The sequence below is a fragment of the Cenococcum geophilum genome (genome assembly GCF_001692895.1).
Source record: "Cenococcum geophilum 1.58 unplaced genomic scaffold K441scaffold_27, whole genome shotgun sequence".
In the NCBI taxonomy this organism is placed as follows: Eukaryota; Fungi; Ascomycota; class Dothideomycetes; order Gloniales; family Gloniaceae; genus Cenococcum; species Cenococcum geophilum.
The window spans coordinates 1987362-2013689 of NW_027137585.1; the positions used below are offsets into that span (position 1 = coordinate 1987362).

Here is a 26328-nt window from a genome sequence, read left to right on the forward strand (position 1 = left end):
CAACTCCTTTAAGGAAGGGGCGACCTAGGGGATAGGCTTTGTTAACGATACAAACCTAATTATATATAGGCCAACAGCCGTAGAGAATTATAGAACACTAGAGAAAGCCTATAACACTTATATAGAATGGGCAAAATGTTATAGAGTCTAATTCTTACCAGAGAAATACCAGCTAATTTATTTTATAAGAAAACGCAACTAATCTGCAGATCTCTAGTATATAATTTGCATTTAAGGCTTTAGGGGTTAACCAGTTTAGGGCCTAAGGGTATTAGGAGTATAGGTAGATAGCAAGCTCTAGTAAAGCGTATATACGGCGCAAGCGGCCCGTAAAGGCTAAGTATAGTTTATCGCTTTATCTAGGATTATTAACTCTATATAGGGTCCATACTTCTAGAGGTCACGCCTACTATATACAGCAGTCGTCTGGCCAACCATAACATATAGATCCAGTATTTAGGCCATTAGAGAAACTAAAAAGGGCCCCCCTAAATCACTCCTTAAACTACTTTAAAAGGTCTAGACAGCCTACCTCTGGAGTATTACAGGCGGGTATAAGCAAACGGCTATAGTACTGCTTAAAAAGGAATCTAATATTCCCCCCCTACAGTTACATATTAAAGCCGCTATAATATAAAGGACGTAAAATAAACGCAACTTTAATATTATAAAGTATATTAAGACACGCCTAAGTAAACTATAGAGGGACCCTAGGGTGCCCCGTAGGAGAACAAACTAACAACTCCAAAGTAGGGAAGAGATATTAAAGAAACAGGTAAAGAAAGCAGAAGAAGAATAGTGCCGCTTTAGGGCCCAGGCCCATATAGAGGAGGAAGGGAGACGCATAAGAGGTTAGTAAAGATAATAGCAAGACAGAGAAAGGAGCTAAAGTAGAACATATAAGAATGCCGGGAAACCATCTACCGTAATGTAATACTGGTTAGACCAATGCTAAAGAGGTAAATAGGAGTTAAAGGTATAGAGGCTAACTTAGGCAAGACAAACCCAAGCTATAGTATAATTAACGCCATAGGGGGTAAATACCTAAGGGCTTCGAGAAGGCCTAATAAAGGCAGAAAATATAATAGCAACACTTTTAAGAACAGGAATAATAGGACTAAAAGATTGGCTTTACTAGGTGGGTGTCCTAGTAGGTAGCCTAAGATGTAAATGTAGCTGGCTAAAACAGACACCAAAACACGTAATACTGCTATGCCCCCTACGCACTAATTAAGAAATAATACTCTTAGCAGCTAGTACAGAGAACTATAATACACTGCTCTTAATATAAAAAGGCCTTAAGGCGGTTACCTAGTAGCTTATTAGTTAAAATGTGCTAAATCAGTTCTGGGTTATAAGGGAAATAGTAATAGAAGGCAAGGGGGCAAGNAGCAGGTGCCCCCTAGTAACTCTACAGTAGTAGAGTAATAGTTTGTGATACTAGTGCGTCCGTAGGCTTATTACGGCAGCAGTGGTTCCTAAGGAGGTCAAATAGTAAAGTAGTAGAGCACTATAGGCGACTCGTAGGCGCTAAGCAGGCGAGTCCCAAAAGGCGGGGAGATAGATCACGGGGTTTTCTCATTTTTCTTAAATAGAGTTTTCTCCCCATATGTAAATAAGGAGTAGTCCGCGTGGGCCTAATAGGGATCCGAATTGGACGTTAAGCAATGAATTATTATTATTATTATTATTACTTCTATACCTTTTCTATAGCGTTCTTTAAATTTTCTAGTAGCTCCTAGGTAGTTTTAGTGTAGCTTATCCACTTAACCTTATACTATATTTTATTATTAATGTCCTTATAATTAACAATCTTCAAAACTTACTATTTGTCTTTTTCTTGTCCTCTATACGTGTCTGCTTTATAGACTAGTGGCTTAATATTCCTATATACTAGCTCTAGTATTATAATATGCTGTATAGGGTAGATCTTTATTTTAGTTAGTAGGTTTAACTTAAACGTAACCGGTGAAATCCTCTATGTAATTTTAAAAGGTCTTAGTCTAATATAGTCTAACTTCTTACTTAGTCGTCAACTCTTAAAATTTTTGTGTAGTAGCTATACTTTATCTCCCTCCTTAAGATCTGGTCCCTTAGATCTCCTAGTATTATAGTACTTTTTTATTCTCTCTTGTACTCTCTTTACTAATTCTATAAGATCTATATAAAGATTTATTAATGTCTTTATTCTTTCTTTAGCTATGCTACTCGTCTTCTTTACTTACTGTGGTAATAATAATGTTTTTAGCTTATATCCATAATTTGCCTTAAATAGTAATATACCTATTCCTTTTTAAGGTGTTATATTATATGTAAACTATATAACTAGTAATAACAATACCTAATTATTCTATACGTGATTGATATAATGCCTTAGATACTGCTTTAGTGTCTAATTTAATCTTTCTATTTAACCGTCTGTCTGCGGATAATATATAGTAAAAGTTGCTGCTTTAACTCCTTGCTCCGCTAAGAATACCTTTTAAAATGCTGCTATAAATCTTAGATCTCTATCCGATATAATCTTACTTAGTACTCTATATTTTATAAATACTTCTTTAATATAGATTCTAGCGATATCTTCCGCTGAGATTTCTTCTATACACGCTATAAAGTATCCCTACTTTATAAGTTTATCTACTATTACTAAGATCGCGTTATAATCTTGTCCGGTAATAGGGTCTCTTAACTTTAGTAACTTAATAATAAAGTCCTATAATATAACCTCCTATGGTCTCTCTAGTATTTTAATAGGTTATAGCCCTCTATATGGCTTATACCTTGTTAGTTTATTTCTTTAGCAATCTAGATACTCCTTAGTGACCTTTCTAGCTATTCTCTAGATTCCGTTAATAATGTACTCCTCTTAGAGTCTTAATACTAAGCCTATAGCTCTATTATGTCCCTAAGTTAATCCCTTATAGAATTCTTCTATAAATTGCTCTGCTATACTTCTTAGGATGTACTTTACTTCTTAGTTTTTGTATATATCCGTCTATAGATCTTCTAGCTATGCTTCTAGAATTCTTTACGCCTAAAAGCCTTCTAGTGTTTTATAAACTCTTTCTAGTTCTTCCTAAGTTATTATAATTTTTGGATAATTATACCTAATTAATCCGTCTGTGTCTTTTCGTAGTAAAGCCCCTAATAGCTTTTTGTTATTTTGTAATTTAGTTTTACGGCTTAAAGTATCTGCCTACGTGTTGTCTGTACCCTTAGTATACTAAATCTTAAAATAGTATTCTATAAGTATCTCTACCTATCTAACCTATCTTTAGTTGAGTTCCTTTATTATTAGGAATCCTATTAGGTTCTTATAATCCATCTTAACTATAAATAGTTTCTCTATGCCTTGCAAGAATGCTTTTTATTTTTTTAATGCTACAACTATACCTAATAACTCCTTATTGTAGATGTCATAGTTTAACTTTGGTGGTGTTATCTTTTAACTATAGTATGCTACTAGGTGCCATCTATCTTAATACCTTTATATAAAGTACGCCCCTAGTATATAGTCTAATGCATCTATTTCTATAACCGTCTCTAGTTTTAGTTAATAGATTTTAAGAACTGGCTTTTGGGTAAATAACTCCTTAACTCTTTTAAAGAGTTCTCTTTACTCCTCTCCCCATGCCCATAGTTCTTCTTTCTTTATTAATCGCGTAAATGGCTTAATATTCTTTAACTACTGTGCTATAAACCTTCTGTAGTAATTACAAAACCCTAAAAACAATCTTAACTGCGTAACATTCTCTAGTTCTTACTAATTTACTATAGCCTTAATCTTCTTTAGATCTATATTAAGTTGGCCTAGTTTAATAATAAATCTAATAAAATTAGTCTTCCTAGTGAAGAACTCGTATTTCTTAATTGCTACTAGTATCTATTCTTCTTATAGTCTCTTTAAGACCTATTTAACGTGTTCCCCGTATTCTTCCTTAGTTATTAAGTAGATAATAATATTGTTAAGATATACTATAACAAATTCATCTAAGTGTTTTCCTAATATATTATTAATACGCTTCTAGAACGTTACTAGTGTGTTTATAAGCCTGAATTATATAACTAATAGTTTATACAGTCCTTCCTTTAACCTAAAGGCTGCCTTTTATTCGTCGCCTTCCTTGATTCTAATTTAATAGTACGCCTATCTTAGATTTATCTTCGTAAAGATTTACGCGTTGCCTATTCTGTTTTAGATTTCGCTAATTAAGGGTAAAGGATACCTATCCTTCCTGGTAATGCTGTTTAACTATCTATAGTTAATATACAGCCTTAGTTTGCCATTTTTCTTTAGTATAAACAGTACTGGATAACCCGCTAATGATTGCGATGGTTTAATATATCCCTTTTATAAATTCTCCTAGATAAACTCTTTTAATGCTCTACCCTCTTCTTTAGTAAGCTTATAGATTAGAAAGAACTTTAGACTTATTCCTAGTTCTAATTCTATCTTATAGTCCTATACTGCATACTTTAATAGCTTTTTATTTTCTAGTGACTATAGTTTTTTGCCGTACTTGTGGTATCTTTTTAGTATATAACTTAAGCCTCGCTTAGTCTCTTTATATATTGCTTTAACTTAGTACTATACTAACTTGGCTTGTTGTTATAACTTACAGCGTTAAGTATCCCTAATATCGACCTAACCTATAATCTAATTAATCTTTGGATTATATTCCTATAACTAAGGCATTCCTAATACTGCCTTATCCTATCCTAATGGTAGGATATTAAAAGATATCTTAATTTGCCTTCCTTTAATAGTTAGCTAAATAGGTCCTGTTTTAAGATTAATAATTCCTTCTCTATAGGCTATTAGATCTCCTAAAATTATAACTAATAGGTAAGGTTCCTCCTTTTGCCTATAAGGTAGCCCCATTCTCTTAACTACTACTAGTAAGATGTGGTTTTATATTGCTCTACTATCTATTAGCGCTTTAAACTGCTAATCTTACCATTTAACTTATAAATTTAGGTGTTATCCTTAAATTTCTTTAAGGGTCTAAGGCTCTACTACTGGCTCCCTCTGGTCCCGTGGGCCTCTACTTTTTTTAACTATTAGCTGCTTAATCCTACTATACTTAGCTTACTCTTTAGCTAATGCCTAGTTCGCTTTTTATCTTTAATATACTATAGACACGTATTCTCTAGGTATTTCCACCACTATTATTTATTTAAGTGTTCTTCTATAAGGAATCTTCTTAGTTAAAGTATTAAATCTCCTTCCTCTTAGACTTCTGCTAGATGCCATCCATATATATATTTAGCATTTTTGTACTATTGCTCGTTTATTATCTAGTATATCCTTATAGGGTATTTCCAATTCTTTTCTTTTAGATTCTTATGCATCTTATATATGTCGTCTATATACGCAATCTATAATAACGTATAGTGTGCTAGGTGCTTTGGGTTAACTCTTGGCTTGTTTTCGTCCTTAAGTTTAAACCTCTATTATGCTGATTTAAACGTTATAACTTTGTTTACAGGTACTAAAATACGTCTCTCGCTTCTTTAGTCCTCTAATTATTCCTTTAGATCCTTTAACGTTATAATTAAGGCTCCTTTAATATAAGTTATAGCCTTTTCTATAATTAGGTGGTTTTGGATAACTCGTTTATCTAACTATATATAGAAATCTTCCTACTTATTATTGTGCCTTTGCCTATACTACTTTTAGTATAGCTACTAGAGTATATACGGCTTGTCCGTAAGGAAGTATCTTCTTATTACTGCGTTATAATAGCCCTTTATGTATTGTTTTTTGAACTTGGTTAGGATTCCTAGATCCTCTTCGTCTTTTAGTTTAGTAAGCTACTTAGCTCTTAGTGTGCCTGCCCTAGGCCTATTAGTAATTCTTTATACTAGCGCTCTGTCCCTTATACGTCCTAATATGCTAGATCTCTTATCTAGTTTCTATTCTTACTATACGATAATTCTTTGCCTAAACTCTTCTATAGTTTCTTTTAGTTTGCGCCTTATGCTCTAATTTTTAAAGTTCTCTTACTTCTTAATCTTAGTATTGACTTTTTAATCTTTAGTCCGAACACTATGTTTAACTAGTAAGTCCTCTAGGTCTATATATCTGTCTCCTAGTTTAGTTGCTATTTATATTGCAGATTCTTTAATCTGTAAAGAAGCTCCTTACCTTTTACCTATAGGTGTTCTGATTTATACTCCGAATTCTTAGTCCCTTGGATTCTTTAATCCCGAGCTTGCTTTTAACTTAAGCTTAGCTCTAGCCTTAGTTTAACTAGGCTTACTTGGTGTTCTTATCTTATCTTAAGAGTTTTAAATCTTACTTATTTCGTCTTAAGAATCTTATATCTGTGGGAAACTTCGTCCTAAGCTTATTCGTATATCTTTAAACTAAGCTACTGCTCTGCTCCATCGGTTTTTGTCCGTTGTGGGTCTTTAAGCTTACCTTATCTTATTTTAAGAATCTTGGTTATCTCTTATCTTATCTTAAGAATCTTAAGCCTTTAGCTTCTTGCCTTTATTAAGTGCCAAAGTAGCTCGCTGTTTTACTTCTCTTATATTTTATAAAGCCATAGATATCGTGTCTAGTGGGGTTTTAATCCCTACTAATGTTCCCTATTTTATAGTGGAATTATCCTCTACCTCTAGTATAATATCTCTGATGGCTGCGTGTTTCTAGTAAACTGCTTTTATTGCCTTATCGTCACGGAATATTTTGCCTGCGTTAAATTTATTATCCTTAATATCCGATCTGCGAACTGGTTCGTTAGTACCTCTATATTCTATAGGTGCTGGCTCCTATAGCTAGTAGCTTACGCCATACTTAGCGTCCTTATGAATTTAGTATGCGTTGTTATAATAAAACGCAAAACTCTTAATTAAACACTCTTTTGTTCCTTATAGTATATTATTATCCCTTTATATATATATATCGTCTGCTATTAGTCTGGTTCCCTTTATTACATAGTATCTCTAACTATCTTTATAATCCCTTATAAAGTAACCTTGTTTTCTATAATTTATATAAGCTCCCTCTCTAAACTATTACTTTTGCTATAGAGTCTGCCTAAACGTCTTTTACTGCTAAGATCCTTAGTTCAGCCTCTACTCCTTAGTCCTATAATCACTAGATCCTTAACCTCTAGGTTTTTACAGTTTTTTGCTCTATCTCTTATGGGCTTTTTTAGTACCACTTAGGTCTATTAGCTCTACGCTATACTATAGTTTCTAACTTGGCTTTGGTTGTTACGTACTTTACGCCTTATATAACTATAGAACTCTATTTTAACCTCTCTTAGTCTGTTCCCTTTAGTAGATCCTATTATTAATCCTTATTGCTTAATCTATTAATTCCCTTAGGGTGTTCGTATCTTCTATTAGGATAATCGCGTCCTAGACTTTAGCCTTAAGTCCCTATTTATACTGTGCTATAAGCGCCCTATTATTCCACTCTACTTATATTACTAACGTCTGGAACTGCGTTGTGTACTTAATTACTAAGGTTCGTTGTATAATGTCTTAGAGTTTTCTTTCTGCTATAGTTACTGCCTCCAGGTCTCTAAATATTTGCGTAAGTTACTCCATAAATCCATTTTAGCTTAAGAATATAAACCGTACCTCTTAGTTTGTAGTTGTTATTCCGTTTATCTAGATCTCTATAAGGTAAGGCTTAAACTATTTAAGTGCTTTTCCTGTTAAGAACAATCCTGTATATGCTATTTAATCTATAGGTATTACCAGCTTTGCTCCCTCCTATGCTACCTTAAAGTATATCTGTATAAGAAATCCTTTAAGCTTTAATCTCTCTCCTAAGTACCTTTTAATTAATGGTAACTTAACCTTTGCTACGCCTATCCCGTTAATCCTATTTTCTAACGTTACATTATTTTCTATTAACTGGTTAACTATCTCTTATAACTGTCTAACCGTTATAGGTTGCTGTAAGTTAGTGTTTGCTATACTAGTGTCGTTACCTAACCTTAAAGTAGTTGCCGCCGTTAATGGCGTTGTGGTGGCTGCTTTTGGTGGCATGTTATTTAACTCTCTATATTTAATACCGTAACTAGGTAGTAATTGTATAACGGAACCTTATAGTAAGAACTACGGTGGGTCCTGTTATTGGGCTAGGTGTATAGGAAATGTAAGTATAAGAGTTAATAAGTAAATAATAATTAGTGGAGTGGTTGCCTAATAGATTAACTCTAATTGTATTCTGAGAATTACTATAAGGAAGGAACTATTTAGGTAGGGACTGAGGTCCTTTAAATACATAACCGTACTCCTATAAAATCCTTCTTATACGTAATATACGTGTGCTCTGTCTGCTCTGTCGCAGATTATATAGATTATATAGATTACATAGATTACCCCACGTGACCTCGGTTACTATTCCTTGTTACATAGTTCTATCGGCTCCATCCTAGACTATGCTTGAATTAACTAACTAGCTTCTTCTGTCTCTTCTCCAAGTAGTCGTAATATCGTACTTAAAGCGTCCGTAACAGACCTTTTCGGCCTTTTAAACCCGCTTTTTATACCTAGCTAAATAGGCCTAGATCCCCTAGGAAGACCTACTACCAAACCTCTTTAATAAGCTTACCCTAAACCTATAGCAGGCCGTTTTGCTAGCTTATACTATGGTATAGACGTTAAAGGAACTTATAGACTATTACCTAGCTATTAACTAAGGCCTCTATTAAATTAAGGCATGCGCTAATTAGCTAAAAACTAGAAACCTTGCAAACTAGGCCGCAAGTACTGCGAGTACGGCCCGTAGTGCCCCGGTATAATCGGCAACCCCTATAGTTAACCTAGCGGCTAGCCGCGTAGCTACCCCTACTGCGGGCCTAGTATATACCTAGCCTATATACAGCGACCCCTATATATAGGCCCTTAGTAATTAAAAAGCTTGCTTCTTATATAGTTAAATAGGCTACCCTATAAGGAACTGCCTAATAAAGGTAAAGATAAACGAGGTCCTATTAATTTAGGAGGATAGTACAGAGCCAAAAAAGGAGGAACCCTAGAGGAAGACTCCTTTTTAGGGTTAAAAGGGATTAATATATTACATATCGATCTAGGTCGGCTAGTTAGTGGAAGAAGCTGTACTATCCTTTATACTTTATTTCGTAATAGATATTAAGTTTTAACCTCTGCTTTAGCTAACTTAGGAGTAAATACCTTTACTTTAATTAACATAAAGTATGCTGTAAAACTAGCTAACTTTTTAAATGCACTCCTTAAAGAACTGCCTAAACTAATCCCTATTCGCGGTTATAACGGACAGATAGGGCTACCTATTATAACTATCTTACGGATCTACCTCCGCGTTAATAGACGAAGGCAGTATAATATCCCCTTCCTTATTACGGACCTTAGAAGCTATAATATAATCTTAAGGAGAAAATGGCTAGCCTATTTAGGCTTATAGCTTAATATACGGAATAGGCAGCTTATCTAGCCCAAAACTATGCCCCTAACGCCTTCCTTTATAAAAGAGATCAGTATTATAATAGAAAACCTTATACAGCTGTAGATAGACACCGTTTACTAGGCCAATATAACGCGTAGGGATTAGGCTTTTAAGAAGGATATACAGCTTAATCCATAACAGATCCGTATATTACGCCGCCCCTAGACTACCTATATTACACTACCCGCACTAAAGACTTAGGAAGTTAGTAGTGGCCTAGCTAAGTCCCTAATAAAGAACCTAGGCCCTACGCAGCCATAAAGGAAGGCTAAAAATATTAGATGCTATACTAAACTAATAGATAGGGAGGACAACTTACGGAAAATGGAACGTAAGCTAAGGAAGACTATAAACCCTATACCGTAAACCACGGCCTAACGGACGCTAAAGAAACCTATAAATCTCCCACCAGTTAATATCTGCTGTATTGGCGCTATAGGATTTTACTAGAACCTGGTTTAGCCTAATGCCGTTACCTTTATAACTAGCCTATACAAAATTAACTAAATAATTAAGGAAAAAAAAGTAAGCTTAGTGAATAGGAAAGCGGGCTTATAGATAAAGAACTAGTGGAATAAAAACTACCCGATTAATACCGGAAATTTAAGAATATATTCTCTAAGGCAGCGTCTAATATACTTCTACCCTACTAACTGTATAACTATAAGATCGAGATCGAGTAAAATAAGGGAAGCACCCTTAGCTTTAGCCCTCTCTACCTATAGTTTATTGCCAAATTATAGGCTATAAAGCAGTACCTTATTAACAACCTAAATAAGGGCTTTATTAAGCCTAGCTAAGCCCCTTTTAACTTACCTATTCTTTTTATTAAAAAGCTAAATAGAGAACTGCGCTTCTGCATTAACTACTATAAACTAAATAATATAACCCGCAAGGACCGCTACCCACTACCCTTACTTAATAAGACTCTTACCCGAATAAGTAAAGCTAAGGTTTTTATAAAGCTCGATATCCGCTAGGCCTTTTACTAAATTAGGATAGACCCCGGGTCTAAAGATCTTATTATATTTTAGACCTATTACAGAACGTATAAATATAAGGTACTTCCTTTTAGACTAACTAACGGACTAGCTACGTACTAGCGGTATATAAACGATGTACTCTTTAACTACCTTAATAACTTCTATACGGCCTATCTAGATAATATTATAATCTACTTAAAGAACGAACTGGAATACGAGGAGCACGTCTATAAAGTCCTATAATAGCTCTGCGAAGCTGGCCTCTAGGCCAATATTAAGTAGTCGGAATTTAGTGTTAAGCGTATAAAGTACTTAGGTTTTATTATCAGCATAAACGGAATTAAGGCCGACCTAAAGAAAACGGCCGCAATTAACTAGTGGACGCCCCTACGGACCGTAAAGGGGGTGCAATTATTTTTAGGTTTCTATAACTTCTACCAACGCTTTATTAAGAACTATAGTAGGATCGCCTAGCCTCTTAACCGCCTTACTAGAAAAGACTAGCTCTTTTACTTTAACGCTATATATATGCAGGCCTTTAATAAGCTTAAAAAACGGCTAGTGTCGGCCCCCTTACTTACCCACTTTGACCTAGAATAGCCCTTAATGCTAGAAACTAATACCTTAGACGGCGTAATAGCTAGTATTTTTTTCCTAAAAGCAACCGGACGGAGAATAGCACCCTATCGTATACTATTTAAAGACTATAATAGATGCTAAACTAAACTACCACATCTATGATAAAGAAATGCTGGCTATTATCTCTAGCTTTTAGCACTGGCGTATATAGCTAGAGGGGACCCCTAAACCTATTAAGGTAGTGTTAAATTATAAGGCCCTAGAATACTTTATAACAACTAAGGCCCTTATAGCCTAGCAGGCACGCTAGGCGGATATCCTATCTTAGTTTAACTTCTTAATTATATATAGACTAGGCGCTACAAACCGTACGGATGCTCTTACTAGGCGTAAATAAGACCTAGGTAACCATACGGCTGCGAAAATCTTATTATGGACCTAGACGCTACTATAACCAGAGCACTTTAACTCCTAAATATGGGCAGAACTAAATATAAACTCTTTAGATGCCGAGATATGCCCTATTAACTCTATAAAACTAGACCTTATTAATAAACTACTGTAGGTAAACCGTACGGCCCCTCCTCTATAGGAGTACCGTAAAAAGGCAAAGAACGTTTCTAGCCTATGGTCCCTTAAAAGTAGACTACTTAAGCACTACGAACGGCTAGTAGTAGCAGAGGAATAAAACTTACGGACTCGGCTTATTACCAAAGCACATACCTTGGTCTCTACGGCCTACCCTAGAAAAAATAAGACCCGTAGGATTATTAGCAACCGCTACTACTAGCCCGGAATAATTATAAATATTAACCGCTATATACGAAACTACAATAACTGCTATAGGTCCACAATTCCACGAGATAAAACCCTAGGACTATTAAAACCCCTCCTAATACCTAACCGCCCCTAGTAATATGTCTCTATAGACTTTCATAAGCTACCTCTAGACCGTGACGGATATAATATAGTTATAATCCTAGTTAACTGCTTCAGTAAGCGCCTGTTCTTAATTCCCTGTTATAAAAATATTAATGCTAAAGAGGCAGCCTAACTGTATATCTACTACGTCTACTAAATTTACGGACTATTAAATACTATTATATCTAACCGCGGGCCATAGTTTATATTAGCCTTTTAGAATAAGTTTACCCGGATCCTAGGCATTAAGCTAAAGCTTTTTATAGTATATTACCTTTAAACAGACGGTTAAACGGAGATTATAAATTAATACTTGGACTAGAGACTCCGGCCTTTTATTAACTACTTCTAGGATAACTGGGCTAAATTATTACCCCTAATAAACTACGCCTAAGCGACCCTACCCCATAACTTTACCGGATTTGCCCCTATTTAACTAAAAATGGGTTACCTACCTCGCATAAGCTTTAACTGAGAAAGACCAAAAGGGCCCTAGACTATACGCGAAAAACTATCTTATAAAGAAGCCTAGTAGTACGCTAAGCGCTTAGAAGAAGCCTAGAAAGTAGCCTATACGAACCTAAAAAAGGCCTAAAAATTAATAGAACAGCAGGCGAATAAGCATAGGCGCGAGCCTAACTTTACTATAGGCGATATGGTCTAGGTTATAATAAAGAACTAAAAAATAGAACGGCCTAGCCGTAAGCTAGACTATAAGATAGTAGGACTATATAAGATTCTTAATAAAGTAGGCAACTCGTATAAGGTTAAGCTCCCAAACTTAATTAAAGTTCACCCTATTTTCTTACCAGATAAGCTACGGAAAGCTATAAATAACCTACTACCTAGACAAAAGAATAAACCTCCCCTACTAATTTAAGTTAATGGCGATAATAAATAGAAAATTAAAGAAATGCTAGCCTGTAAACTTATAAAGGGAATATTAAAGTATTGTATTAGTTGGAAAGGATATAACCTAAACCCTACTTAGTACCCTATATAAAACTTTATAGGTAGTCCCTATAAGCTTTAGGAGTTCTATAGCCGTTACCCTAATAAATCTAAACCGCTAAAGTACCTAGATAAGTGGATAGAATGCTAGTATAATAAAGACGATAAGCTACTAGAAAAACATAAGGACAAAAACGCCCTAGAAATTTCTTAGTTACGTAAGGTGTTAAAATATCTAGGAACTTTAACCGGCGGTTGAAGTTATCTAATTGGTCAGATTCTCTTGCTAAAACTTTTAGCAACAAAGCCTAAGGGCAGGCTTTTTTGGAGGGGGGGGTAATATTACAGCACTGGCAGAACTTGGCAGAACTTCGCACCAGCAAGTTGCCACAAATTGCCGCATATTGCGATTACGTAACGCGAAGATCTTATAAAACACCAAACGGCGCTGCTCTTCTTCTCCTTTCCTTTCCCTAGCTTTAGATTCTCGTTTATAAACAATCCAATCGTATAGGCTTGCGCGTCCCTTTTGCCGTGCCTATACCTCGATTAACTGAGTCGCTAACAAGTATAAACGTGCACGTCTATACACCTATCTATCTATATAAGGCTTTATATAAAACTCTATATAAAGCTTTATATAAGGTTCTACACGAAGCTCTATATAAAGCTTTATATAAGGCTTTGCATAAGGCTTTACATAAAGCTTTATATAAAGCTCTATATAAGGCTTTAACTAAAGCTTACCCCCTTCTACAAAGCAAATTTATACCTACTAGTAGTCCTTAATTATTATTTAAAGCTAGCTTATTAGTTTAGGTACTCTCGCTACGGTAAGAGGAGGGTGGCGGTAGTTGTAGGAGGGGTGCAGCTGCTACGACTTAGGGGCGTCAGGCGCGATAATAAAACAACAAATTAGAATCGGGCAAATCGGGCAACGTAGTCTTCTTCGCTAGGTTTGATTTAGTAATTCTAGCCATTAGGAATAGCCTAGGGAGCTATGGAAGTTGAGATAATTTGGCTCAAAGTAGGTGTATATAGGCCCAATTACCCCGCGCGGGACTAAGGTCTTGCCAAAAGCGGTTAGCGTCTTGGCAAGGTAAACCTTGGCAAGAAGGTCTGGGAACGAGACAAAATGAGCCCCACCTGCCATGAACCATCTTCTGCCAACCATCTTAAGTGCGGAACTCTTATTCTTCAAGTTTGTCTAGAATACTCCTCCTAGACAATCTCGCCGCTGGATGTATTTCTCGCCATTTTTCAACCACCTGGCTTCTTCTCCATGGGCATTAAGCTGGACAGTTACGCATGATATCTTCCACCAACGAGGCGACTGGTTGCGTTCGCGTCTAGATCGTAAATTTCCCTCTTTCATGCCTCTCAAAATCTACATATAAACATGCGTCTCTTGGAACTCAAAGCCCATGGCAAATTGGACCTGACTGAGTTTATTGGGGACAATATTCCTCGGTATGCAATACTTTCGCATACTTGGGGAGCAGATGGCAAGGAGGTCACCTTCAAAGACCTAGCGGACCGTACTGGCGGGAGTAAGGCTGGTTATGCCAAGATCCAGTTTTGCGGAGAACAAGCTGCTAGCGATGGCCTACAATACTTCTGGGTGGACACTTGTTGCATCGATAAATCAAGTAGCGCCGAGCTTACGGAAGCTATCAACTCGATGTTTCGCTGGTACCGTGAGGCGGCTAAATGCTACGTGTACTTATCAGATGTTTCGATACGTGGCTGTGATGAAAACGACTACTTCTCCCGGTTTATATGGGAATCGGACTTTCGGAAAAGTAGATGGTTTACTCGGGGCTGGACGCTTCAAGAACTTATTGCTCCGGAATTAGTCGAATTCTTCTCCTTAGAGGGCGAGCGACTCGGTGACAAGAGGTCACTAGAGCGAGAAGTTCATGAAATAACCGGGATTGCTATTCAAGCTCTTCAAGGAAATCCTCTGTCTAATTTTAGCGTCACTGAGCGAATGTCATGGGCAGTAAAACGGAAGACCACGCGTAAAGAAGACAAGGCGTACTCTCTACTAGGCATTTTCGGCATCTACATGCCGCTTATCTACGGGGAGGGAGAGAATGCGTTTATTCGGCTTAAGGAAATGATCGACAAGTCCATAAATGGTAAGTTGTTTATTCTACCGCCAGCACTTTCCTTTAAGCAGTCATTTCCCGCCACTTTTCTTCCACGGCTACGCTAACAGCATTCCTCCTATGGCTTCTGAGAGCAATATCGAAACGGCTCCAACCACATTAAATCAGGCAGATTGGCGCTGGTGCAGTAAATGCAGTGGCTTGGTCTATTTTGGAACAGCTGTCTGCGCCGGTGGCGGAGTCCACGATCACTCCCGAAGTGGTGATTATGCCCTACGCTCTGGCGGGCCCGGACAAGACAAATGGAAGTGGTGCAGGAAGTGTCAAGGCCTATCCTACACTGGCAACCCAGAAATCGGACCATGTCCGCGCGGCGGCAAGCACGACACTTCCGTAAGCGGGAACTACACTCTTACGAACAACGACAGCAGCGCCCCAGGGCAGAGCAATTGGAGATGGTGCAATAAGTGCCAGGGACTCTGCTGGGGTGGAGGCACGGGGAAGTGCCAGGCAGGCGGTACCCACGACCACAGCGGCAGCGGCAACTATACGCTCTCTCTTGACGGCAATCCAGCCGGCGGCCAGGACCAGTGGCGCTGGTGCAACAAATGCATGATGCTCTGCTTCGACTGCTACGCAACTTGCACCGCTGGAGGCGCTCACATCAACGTCGGAAGCCACCATTACTACCTCACGCATGGCGACTCCAGTGCCCCGGGCCAAGACAACTGGAAATGGTGCAGTAAGTGCTTCGGGATTGCCTTTGCTGGTAGTCCTTCGCTCGGCCCTTGCCCGAAGACTGGCGTCCATGATCATTCCGGCAGCGGGAATTATGTGCTCAGACAAGGGAGTCAGCTCGGATATCAGAGCAATTGGTCTTGGTGCAGGAACTGTCAGTTGCTTTGGCACAGCGGGAATGGAAGACAGCGATGTCCGCAGGGTCCGATTGCTTATCACGATAATTCCGGGTCGGGGGATTATGCTATTGAGTATCAGCCTGCTTAAGTACGCTTAAAACACTTCGGAAGTGAGGTTAAGTCTATGGATAGACAGCTGTACTCTCTCGTTTGGGAGAGACTAGTCCTCGAGCAGTTTTGCTGTGAATGGAACTTAATTGATTTTATGGTCTAGAGTCAATCCACGGTCTTTCACATAGCAGCAACAAAGCAGATCCTTCACTGTGCTTCAAGCAAACAGTATGAAATGCACCCGTTACCCCACTACAATATGGAATAAGAATGAAATTAAAAGGTCTGTAAGGTCTGCTAGCAGGAAGGGTCAGCTGGCAGATTCCTGCTGGAGGAACAGTCCTTCCTGCTGGCAGAACATGTTAACGAAACTGAGCGTGGAGCGGACCGTAAATCGAGATCATTGAGATCCAGACATTTAGATCAAGAGGCTTTAGGTCCAGACCTCTCTAATCAATCTATGCGATCCTTTACTACCTTGTCTTATTCTATCACGTCTATAACATAAACTACTTTACTAAATATCGCTTAAGAAAATCTATATTAAGAAGCGACTTATAGAGTGATCTATTATCTCCCTATATAACTAATATTACTAAATAGAAAGGTTTAAGAATCTTAGCTATAGTATAAAGATAGTCCTACTCTTCTAGACTTATCTAATCGGCTGTAAAAGCATTATAATATCTTTTAATATAAGTATTACTATAAACTCTTTTATAATAGGAATAACTAGTATCTAGAACTAGCTATTCTACTTTATTATATTATTAAGTAGAATAATTCTATTAGTAAAAGCTTTAAAGTTCTTTATATAACTAGTTAAGTTATATAATATATATATAATATAATACTTTAAAAAGGTATAGAGATATTACTTTTTAAAGTAAATTATAGATTTAAGCCTAAAATATTACGAATACTAAAATAAGTAAAAAAAAATTAAGTAAAATAACTAAAGAGAAAGTTAATAAGTTAATAATTCTTTCTTAAACCCTTTATAAGATAGCTAAGTTAGTATAAAAACAAATAAAAAGGTACTATAATTATAAGAGATTTAAGAGACTAGATCTTAAAAAGGGAGATAAAATATAGCTATTATATAAAATTTTCAGAAACAGATAACTAAGTAAGAAGTTAGATTATATTAAACTAAAACTATTTAAAATTATAGTAAAGATAAAAATCTATTTAGTAAAGTATATTATAATCTTAAAACTAGTATAAGGCAATATAAAACTATTAGTATACAAAATAGATATATATAGAAGGTAGAAAGAAGATAAGTATAAAGTTTAGAAAATTATTAACTATAGAAAGGTAGATTAAACAACTATAGTATAAAGTTAAGTAAATAGATTATAATAAAATAACCTAGGAGCTATAAAGAAGGTTAAAGAGTATTATAAAAAAGTAGATTAGGTAATAATAAGAAAGAGGGATTAAAAAGAGAATTAGTTAAAGATAACTAATAAGCTACTAATATAGTAGGGGACTCTATTACTAAGTTATAGAGAGTTATTTCCTTTTCTACTTAAATTATAATAAAGCCTTATAGGAAATACTACGGTGGGCTTGTTAATGGGCTAGGTATATAGGTATAAATTAGTTAACAATATAAATATAACTAGTAGAGTAGTTACCTAACAGATTAACTCTAATTATATTTTAAGATTCACTATAAGGAGAAAAGAACTATCTAGGTAGGGATTATGGTCCTTTAAATACACAACCGTACTCCTAAGAAATCCTCCTTATACGTGAAGTATGTCTTATATATAAGGTATATAAGTTCCTCTTATTCCTTTTATTTGATATATAGTATATTATATAACCTTAGTTACTATTCCTCGTTATATAGTTTTATCGGCTCCATTCTAGACTATGCCTTAATTAACTAATTAGCTGCTTTTAACTTCTCTCCTAGTAGTTATAATATTATACTTAAAGCATCCGTAACACCATCTCCCTTCTTTTTATCTTTATTCTTAAAGATTCCTAATATCTCTAAGTTATTTATTAGAGGTATAACGTCTATTTAATTAATTTAGTTAATATTACCGCTCATTATACCTAAAGCTCTTTCTTCTTTACACGCCTAACGTTATACTTATATCATTACTGCAATATTATCGCTTAGTAAAATTATACCGTCTCTATATTCTTATTATGCGAAAGAGGGGTTAGTTTATATTACGTTAGCAAGTCCATCTTCTTAATAACCATTTTCTTACTCGGAGTGCACTAAAGTAAATATTTATTTGTCATATAATATTCGCTCTACCTCTAATACTAAGTATACGCGTTTTATTACTCTTAATAGTTGTTTAGTCCCTTAGTTAATTTATCTTATGGTCTTATATTTAATCTACTACTACTTATTTTAATAGCGAGTTATCTTAAGCTCTTATTAAGTTAAAATGTTTTTATAATACGGAATAGAAAGCCCTAGATACTTATATCGCGGCGTCTACTTAATTACTTTATCTTAAGAAGGTTTATAAAAAGGTTTGTTTTAAGGAGTAGAAACTTATAGAATAAGGTTTATAGGAACTTAGTAATAAAAGAACGGATTCTTTTTTAACTAAGAAGGAAATAGATCTAAGTAGTTCGGTAACTGCTCCTCTTAGGTCCCCCTTAGGTAACTTACTTTTTAGTAATCCTTTTTTATTAATATTACCTAACCTAATTTCTTCCGATACTCCTATACCTTTTTTATAGCATTCTTTAGGTTTCCTAGTAGCTTCTAGGTAGTCTTATTATAGCCTATCCACTTAACCTTATACTATATTTTATTGTTAATGTCCTTATAGCTAATAATCTTTAAAACTTGCTATTTATCTTCTTTCTGTCCTTTATACGTGTCTACTTTATAAACTAGTAGCTTAATATTCCTATATACTGGCTCTAGTATTATAATATGCTATATAGGGTAGATCTTTATCTTAGCTAGTAAGTTTAATTTAAACGTAACTAGTGAAATCCTTTATATAATTTTAAAAGGTCCTAGTCTAACATAGTCTAACTTCTTACTTAGTTGTTAACTCTTAAAATTTTTATATAGTAGCCATACTTTATCTCCCTCCTTAAGATTTAGTCCCTTAGATTTTTTAGTATTATATATTAGGTAAAACCTAAGTAGATAGCTATATAGCCGTAAGGTATGGGCGACCCTAAGGCAACCTAGGGGTGACTCGCCCGTAAGGCACGTGCTCTATATATACCTAGGGAAAACCCTTCCTACCTTATATACAGACTCCTCCTTTTCCCTTAAGGATTCGTCTCTGTCTATATAATATACCTATTATTCTATTATTGGACTCCCTATCCATATTCTTACCTTATATTTAATTCCTTACCAATCCCCTTAGGAGGATAGCCGGTTTAATTTTTCTATAATGCCTTTAAAAAGAAAACTAACGCCTACACCCAACGGTAATACGCTAGCGATATAACTGTAGAACGCTTTAGGATCTAGTATAGACGAAACCGCTAAAAGCACACCAGTAGCATCTAAGCCATTCTCTAAATCTTAAAACGATTAGATATTTACAAACGCTAAAGACTAGTTCGACTTATATACCTAGGCTTAATAGGAGCTTAGTAAGGTTACTAGCGTCCTACCTAATACCGCTAATATAAAGGAGCTAGATAAGCTGGCTAAGAAAATAGCCAACTTATAGAGCATTATTAATTTGATAAAGCCCTCCTATTACCTCTTTAGTAAAGAGTATAAGTTATATAGCAAACGTATACGCTAATTAAATCTTAACGCCCTGGTTAAGAAGTTACTACCTAATATTAGCGGTATTACTTAACAGTATTTCGACCGGTGGATTACCGTAGTTAAGAACCGATTTAAGGTTAATAACGCTAACTATAACTATAAGCAACGCACGCGCTAGGCTATTAAAGGTCTTATAAAAGAAAAGACAATCGCCTAACTAGTTTATTGCCGGTTAGATACTAAGGATAAAGGTCCTTTACTATAGGATAGATTTAAGACTATAGTCTAAGACCAGATTAGGAACCCTATAGTAAGACGCTTTAATAACGCTATAATATACTATACGGCTATTATAAAGGAGAACTAGAGGTTTAACGTCTTCCTAGCCCATATACGTAGCTTAGAGGACCTCTTCTTATATACCCCTTTTATCAATCCTAAATAATAGGTAGACTTTTAGTTCTTATATCTCCTAGCCTACCTATAAGTAGAGCTCTTCTGCCAAAACTTCGCCTAACAGGTAAGAACTGCTAAAGACCTCTTTAACAAAATCCGCTATATAGAGTAATTACTTAATACTATAAAGCTCGCGGAAGATCGCGTATAAAGCGCGGTCGCAATATAGGCTTTATAGAGTTAGGCTTAGGGAACAGAACCTAAAAAGGGCGATACTTTTCTAAATAAACTCCTAAGGAGACCACCTAAAAGCTAGATGGCTTAGGGGACCCCCTAGACGCTGGTGCTATATAGGCGAGTTAAAGGACCACAGGCGGCCACTATAAAGAATACTAGAAGTAGGCTAATAGAGAGAAGTTAGCTCGGCCTTTAGGAAACCTAAAGCCCTAATAGCGCATCTCTCTTAACTGCAACTAGGGCCTAATATAGAGGGAGAGAAGAAACGCATTATGGTATATATTGCGATAGATACGCCCTAGGGTAAAGTCCGCCTACATACTTTATATAATAATAGGTGCTAAATTAACCTTATTAATTAAGACGTTATCTATAGGTTTAACCTACCTATACGCTACGCGCTATATTTACGTAAACCTATTATATATTTCCTTAATAGTAACTAGATAACAATCTAGGATACTTATAATCTAACGGTTACCACTAGCGACTCCTAGGGTATCTCTTATACTATTAGCCCGCAGACCTTTTAGGGCGGCTTATTTAATAGTTATAATATAGTTCTTAGATAGGATTGGCTCGCGGAAGCAGATCTATTAATTAGCTTTTGTTTTAAATAGTTTATCTAAGGTACTTCGGACCCTAGACGCCTTTAAATAGTTACCCTTAACGCTCTCCTAGCAGATATTAAGGCTAGCGAAATAGTCTATTTACTATAGCTAGAAGACTTCTTCTTTACGCTGGTTACAAATATAATAGAGGACTTATTATTACTGGTAGCGAGTACCTATATAGACCCTCTGGACGTAGAGATACTGGTTATAAATATAATAGAGGACCTGCCGTTACTAGCAGCGAGTACCTATAGAGACCCTCTGGTGCTGGCGCAGATCACCTATATATAAGGGGGAGGTAATTAAAACCCTAAAATCATTAAGTATACTATAGCAGAGCTATATATACTCTTAGTATAAGCATACCTGCAAAATATATATCGGCTGCACCCTTTTCTTTACTAGCTCCTAGAAGCACACTACTATATAATAGTCGCTTCGACCTCCGTGGCCCCTAGCCTACTAAATATATATAAGGAGGAAATTAATATCTTCTCTAATAAGCTAGCAAGCATACTACTGTAAAACTCTAAGTACGACCATATAATCGATTTAAAAAAAGGTAAAACGCCACTATAAATGCCCCTCTATAACCTCTTATAGAAAGAGTTATAGATCTTATAAGAGTACCTAGACAGTGCTCTTAAAAAGGGCTAGATTAGGCCTAGTAAGTCGCCTACTAGAGCGCCCATCCTCTTCGTGCCGAAAGTAGATAGTATAATATGGTTATACGTTAACTATAGACGCCTAAATAAGATTATAATTAAAAATCGGTACCCCCTACCGCTAGTTAGTAAACTTTTTAATAGGCTTAGCTATACGAAGATATTTATAAAGCTAGATCTTTATAATGCGTACTATAAGATTTATATTAAAAAGGGAGACGAATAGAAGGCCGTATTTAAGACACGCTATAATTACTTTAAGTACCTAGTAATGCCCTTTAGTCTTACTAACGCCCCTATAATATTCTAGAGCTATATTTATAAAGCTCTAGAAACCCTAGTAGATACTATCTACGTAGTTTACCTAGATAATATTCTCATTTACTTAAATAATAAGGATAAGCACGTTAAGCACGTTAAGTAGGTACTACAATAGCTCTGCGCTTGGGGCCTATATACCAAACTATTTAAATATATCTTTTATACTAAGAACGTTAAGTTCCTAGGTTTTATTATTACCCCTAGGGGTATTATAATAGACCCTAACCACGTAAAAGCTATTAAGGAATGGCCTAAGCCTAAGTCCTATAGGGATATCTAGGTCTTCCTTAGCTTTGCTAACTTCTATAGGCGATTTATCTAAAACTACTTAGATATCGCATACCCCCTATATATATATCTTATATAGGCATATCGCAACCCAACGTTAGATAGGGAGAAGAAGGAAAAGCATAAGTTAAAAGGGCTTACTAAATAGTACTAAACTTGGTCCTAGCCCGATAACGCGTAGTAGGCGTTCTATAAGCTACGCGCTACGTTTATATAGGCTCCTTTACTTCGCCACTTTAACCCTAATCTACCCCTAATAGTAATTACTAACGCTTCCAACTATGCCTATAGCGGTATACTTCTGCAGCCTTTAGGGTAAGAGGATTAACTCTACTGGCACCTAATTGCTTATTATAGTTAGAAGCTTACTAGCCTAGAAGTATAGTATAATACGTATAATAAAGAACTACTCGCTATAGTGTAATACTTTAAGACGTGGCGCTATTACCTTAAATACGCCGCGTATATAACGCGCGTGCTCTATAATTATAATAATCTTAGGTACTTTATAACCACTAAGAGCTTATTTACTTATTAGGCCCGGTACGCCAAAGAACTAGCTAAGTTTAATTTTAAGATTAAATATAAGCTAGGTAAAGTAAATCCCGCTAATATACTATCCTGGCGCCCGGATTATACTAAAGGCTTTAAAAATAGTAGTAAGAGGACACTCCTTAATACTATACTGCCTATATTATAGCAAAAGTTATAGGTTATAGGCCTTGTAGGCGGCCCTAGTACTACTATACCAAACTAGCGAGTAGCATATATGCAGTATACGAGTAACCCTTATAAACTTAGCGCCGGTAGACTAGAGTGTCCTACCATTCTCTTTAAGACTACTTTAACTAACCTAATAGCGCTTAACCCTAGGGAAGACCCCTTAGCCTAGGCTACGGTCCCCTATAATAACCTAGCGAGTTACCTATATATTATACGTTACTTCGCTAGCACTAACTTTATGCAGAGTCTCGTGCTATAGCAAGAGGTAGTAGTAGCTGCTTTAGCTAGAACAGCGTTTATAAAACACCCCCCCAAGTTATTAGTTAATTTTATTCGTAGAGTATAAAAAAGGGACGCCTTTACACGCTCTATATATATAATTAGTTAACATAAAAACAAATTCCTACTAGTAATAAGGACTACGCCCTTAATAATTAAGGACTTTTAAGGTAAAATAATAAGGTCTAGGTACCAAATTGTATACTACTATAATAGGAGATCCTTAAGCGGAATTATAACGATCCTATAGGCGGCCACTATACTTTTAACTATACTTTTAAGGTAATTATATAGAAGTATACTTGGAACGGCCTTACCTAGGACCTCTATAAATATCTAGATAATTAAAATGCCTACTAATACTCTAAATTGCGCCGCTATAAACCCTATAGTAAGCTATAGTCTCTTTAGGTCCCCACCTAAGCCTAGCGGCATTATTTACTTAACTTTATTACGGATTTTTAAGAGTTTAAGACTCCTAATAGTATAGAGTATAACTCCGTCCTTATCCTTATAGACCGTTTTATAAAGCTAGTACGCTACTATCTAGTGCGTAAGATAATTAATGCTACGCAACTCGTAGAACTCTTATTTAGAGTCTTTATATAAATAGGACCTCTAAATAATATCATCTCTAATAGGGGTAGTGTATTTATAAGCGAGTACTAGAGCACTATATGCTACTATCTCTACGTTTAACGTAAACTTAGCACCGTATTCTACCCGTAGATAGATAGTTAGATAGAGCGTTAGAACTAGGAGCTTAAGGTCTACCTAAGCATATTTACGAACTAGGAATAGTCTAATTAGGCCTCCCTACTTAAAGAAGCAGCCTTTGCCTATAACTCTAAGGTCTATACTATAACAAAGCGTTCCCCGATTAAGCTCGCTTATAGCTAGCTACTAAATGTCCTAGATAGAGTCCTAAACAGCGTCTAAGACGCCTAGTAAGGTAGGGAGGAGTCTAAGTTAATAAATGTCTAACTCGCAGAGACGTATTTATAACGTCTACGCCTTATATAGGAGGTAGCGGCAGCGTTAATAATATACGCCTAAAAGCTTTAGGTAAAATACTATAATCGTCACTACCTGGCCAAGCACTTCGCCGTTAGTAAACGAGTCCTGTTCTCCTCTAAAAACATCTATATAAAACGTCCCTATAAAAAGCTTAACTATAAGTTTATAGGACTATTTTAGATCCTAAAGCGCGTAGGGTAGTAAGTATATAAGCTAGAGCTTCTACCTACTATAGTACGGCTCTACCTAGTCTTTTATATCTCCCTACTAGAGCCTTATAAGTCACGCCCTAGGTTTTAACCCCTAGCAGTAAAAGAGCTTAAGAAAGGTAGCTAGGAAGTAAAAGTAATCGTTACCTACTAGGATTATACTGGATAATTATAGTACCTTATTAAATAGCTAGGATGGTTAAATAAGTATAATAAATAGAAATACGAGACAGAACTTAAGAATTGTTAATAACTACTAAATAAGTACTGTAAGCGGGATACCTTAGCCTTATAGCCGAAGCGTAGGCGAAAAGTAAGCGCCGCTGTTAAAATATAACCTGTATTAAAGCGGAGTATAGGACGTCCTAAGGGATTAAAGAATAAGTAACAATTGCTGTAAGAACTGCAGCCTTAATTTAGAAAGCACCCTTCCTAGACTTAGTCTGTCACTCTATACTAGCTAAGCAGATTATTTATATATTAGAAAATAGGCCCGTTTATAACCGGGGTCTATTTAACCATGGTTTATAACCTACTAGTAACCTACCGGTAGTAACCTATACCAATAACTTATATACTATTTTACGTATATACTACGCAGATAACGTATAAGGCTAAAGTATAGGTTAGCGGCGGGTTTAATGGGTATATAGCCTTACCGTCCTAATCTGGCTGTATGTAAATAACCTATAACCTACCTGCGAAGTATATACGGCGCTACGCCGGTATAGCGTAAGGCTCAAGTAGGGTTAGCGACGGATTTAATAGGTATATAGCCTTACCGTCTATAAATCTAGCTATATATAAATAACCTATAACTTACCTACGAGGTACTAGCAACCTACCTATATAAATAAGCTTTAGAATATTTCTAGTCTACTAAATTTAGGCGACGGTATTAAGCTCTACTAGCTCTACCTATTAAATAGACTAATTAGGATTTTCTATACTGGGTATATAAAATTACTACTAGCTCGGTTAAATGCGGGGAAGTCTTAGTAAGGCAAATCTAACTAATTAGATAACTTTAACCGCGGGTTAAAGTTCCTTAATATCTTCGCGCCGCGTATATGTACTACCCGTCTCTCTACACGCAAAATTTAAACGCTCTTTCCCCTTTAAAATTTTTCCTTATTAAGGTTTTTTATGGGGTTTTATTAAGGCTTAAGTATATAAAGGATTAGGGACAACCCTTTTTAAAGGGGGGGGGGCATTATTAGGTGAAACCTAAGTAGATAGTTATATAGCTGTAAGGTATAGGCGACCCTAGGGCAACCTAGGGGTAACTCGCCTATAAGGTACGTGCTCTATATATACCTAGGGAAAACCCTTCCTACCTCGCACACAGACTCCTCCTTTTCCCTTAAGGATTCATCTTTATCTATATAATACACCTATTATTCTATTATTGGACTCCCTATCCACATCCTCTCCTTATATTATAGTACTTTTTTATTCTCTTTTATACCTTCTTTACTAATTCTATAAGGTCTATATAAAGATTTATTAGTATCTTTATTCTTTCTTTAGCTGTGCTACTTATTTTCTTTACTTATTATAGTAATAACAATATTCTTGGCTTATATCCATAATTTGCCTTAAATAGTAATATGCCTATTCCTTCCTATAGTGTTATATTGTATATAAACTATATAATTAGTAATAGCAATACCTAATTGTTTTATATATGGTTAATATAATATCTTAAATACTGTTTTAGCGTGTCACGGAACCCTACCGCAGGGGCCTTCATAAGAGAGCCCCGTGCTCTCGCGTACACCTCGCGTACAGCTTATGTCAGCTACGCGTAGGTATATCACCTCCTTACGCCCTCGACCCTTACGATCGATCGCGCAACGTCTTATAGACTCCTCNAATANATACGNNT

The 26328-nt window shown here is 36.0% G+C and overlaps 1 protein-coding gene across 1 annotated transcript; it reads left to right on the forward strand.

Moving 5' to 3' along the window:
• The first annotated feature begins 14050 nt into the window (after nucleotides 1–14050).
• On the forward strand, nucleotides 14051–16446 carry K441DRAFT_638494 (HET-domain-containing protein). The gene is made up of 2 exons (XM_067646542.1): nucleotides 14051–15026; nucleotides 15121–16446. The coding sequence occupies exons 1-2, from the start codon at nucleotides 14285–14287 to the stop codon at nucleotides 15999–16001; spliced, it is 1623 nt and encodes a 540-aa protein (XP_067502934.1). The 5' UTR covers nucleotides 14051–14284; the 3' UTR covers nucleotides 16002–16446.
• The last annotated feature ends 9882 nt before the right edge of the window (nucleotides 16447–26328 follow it).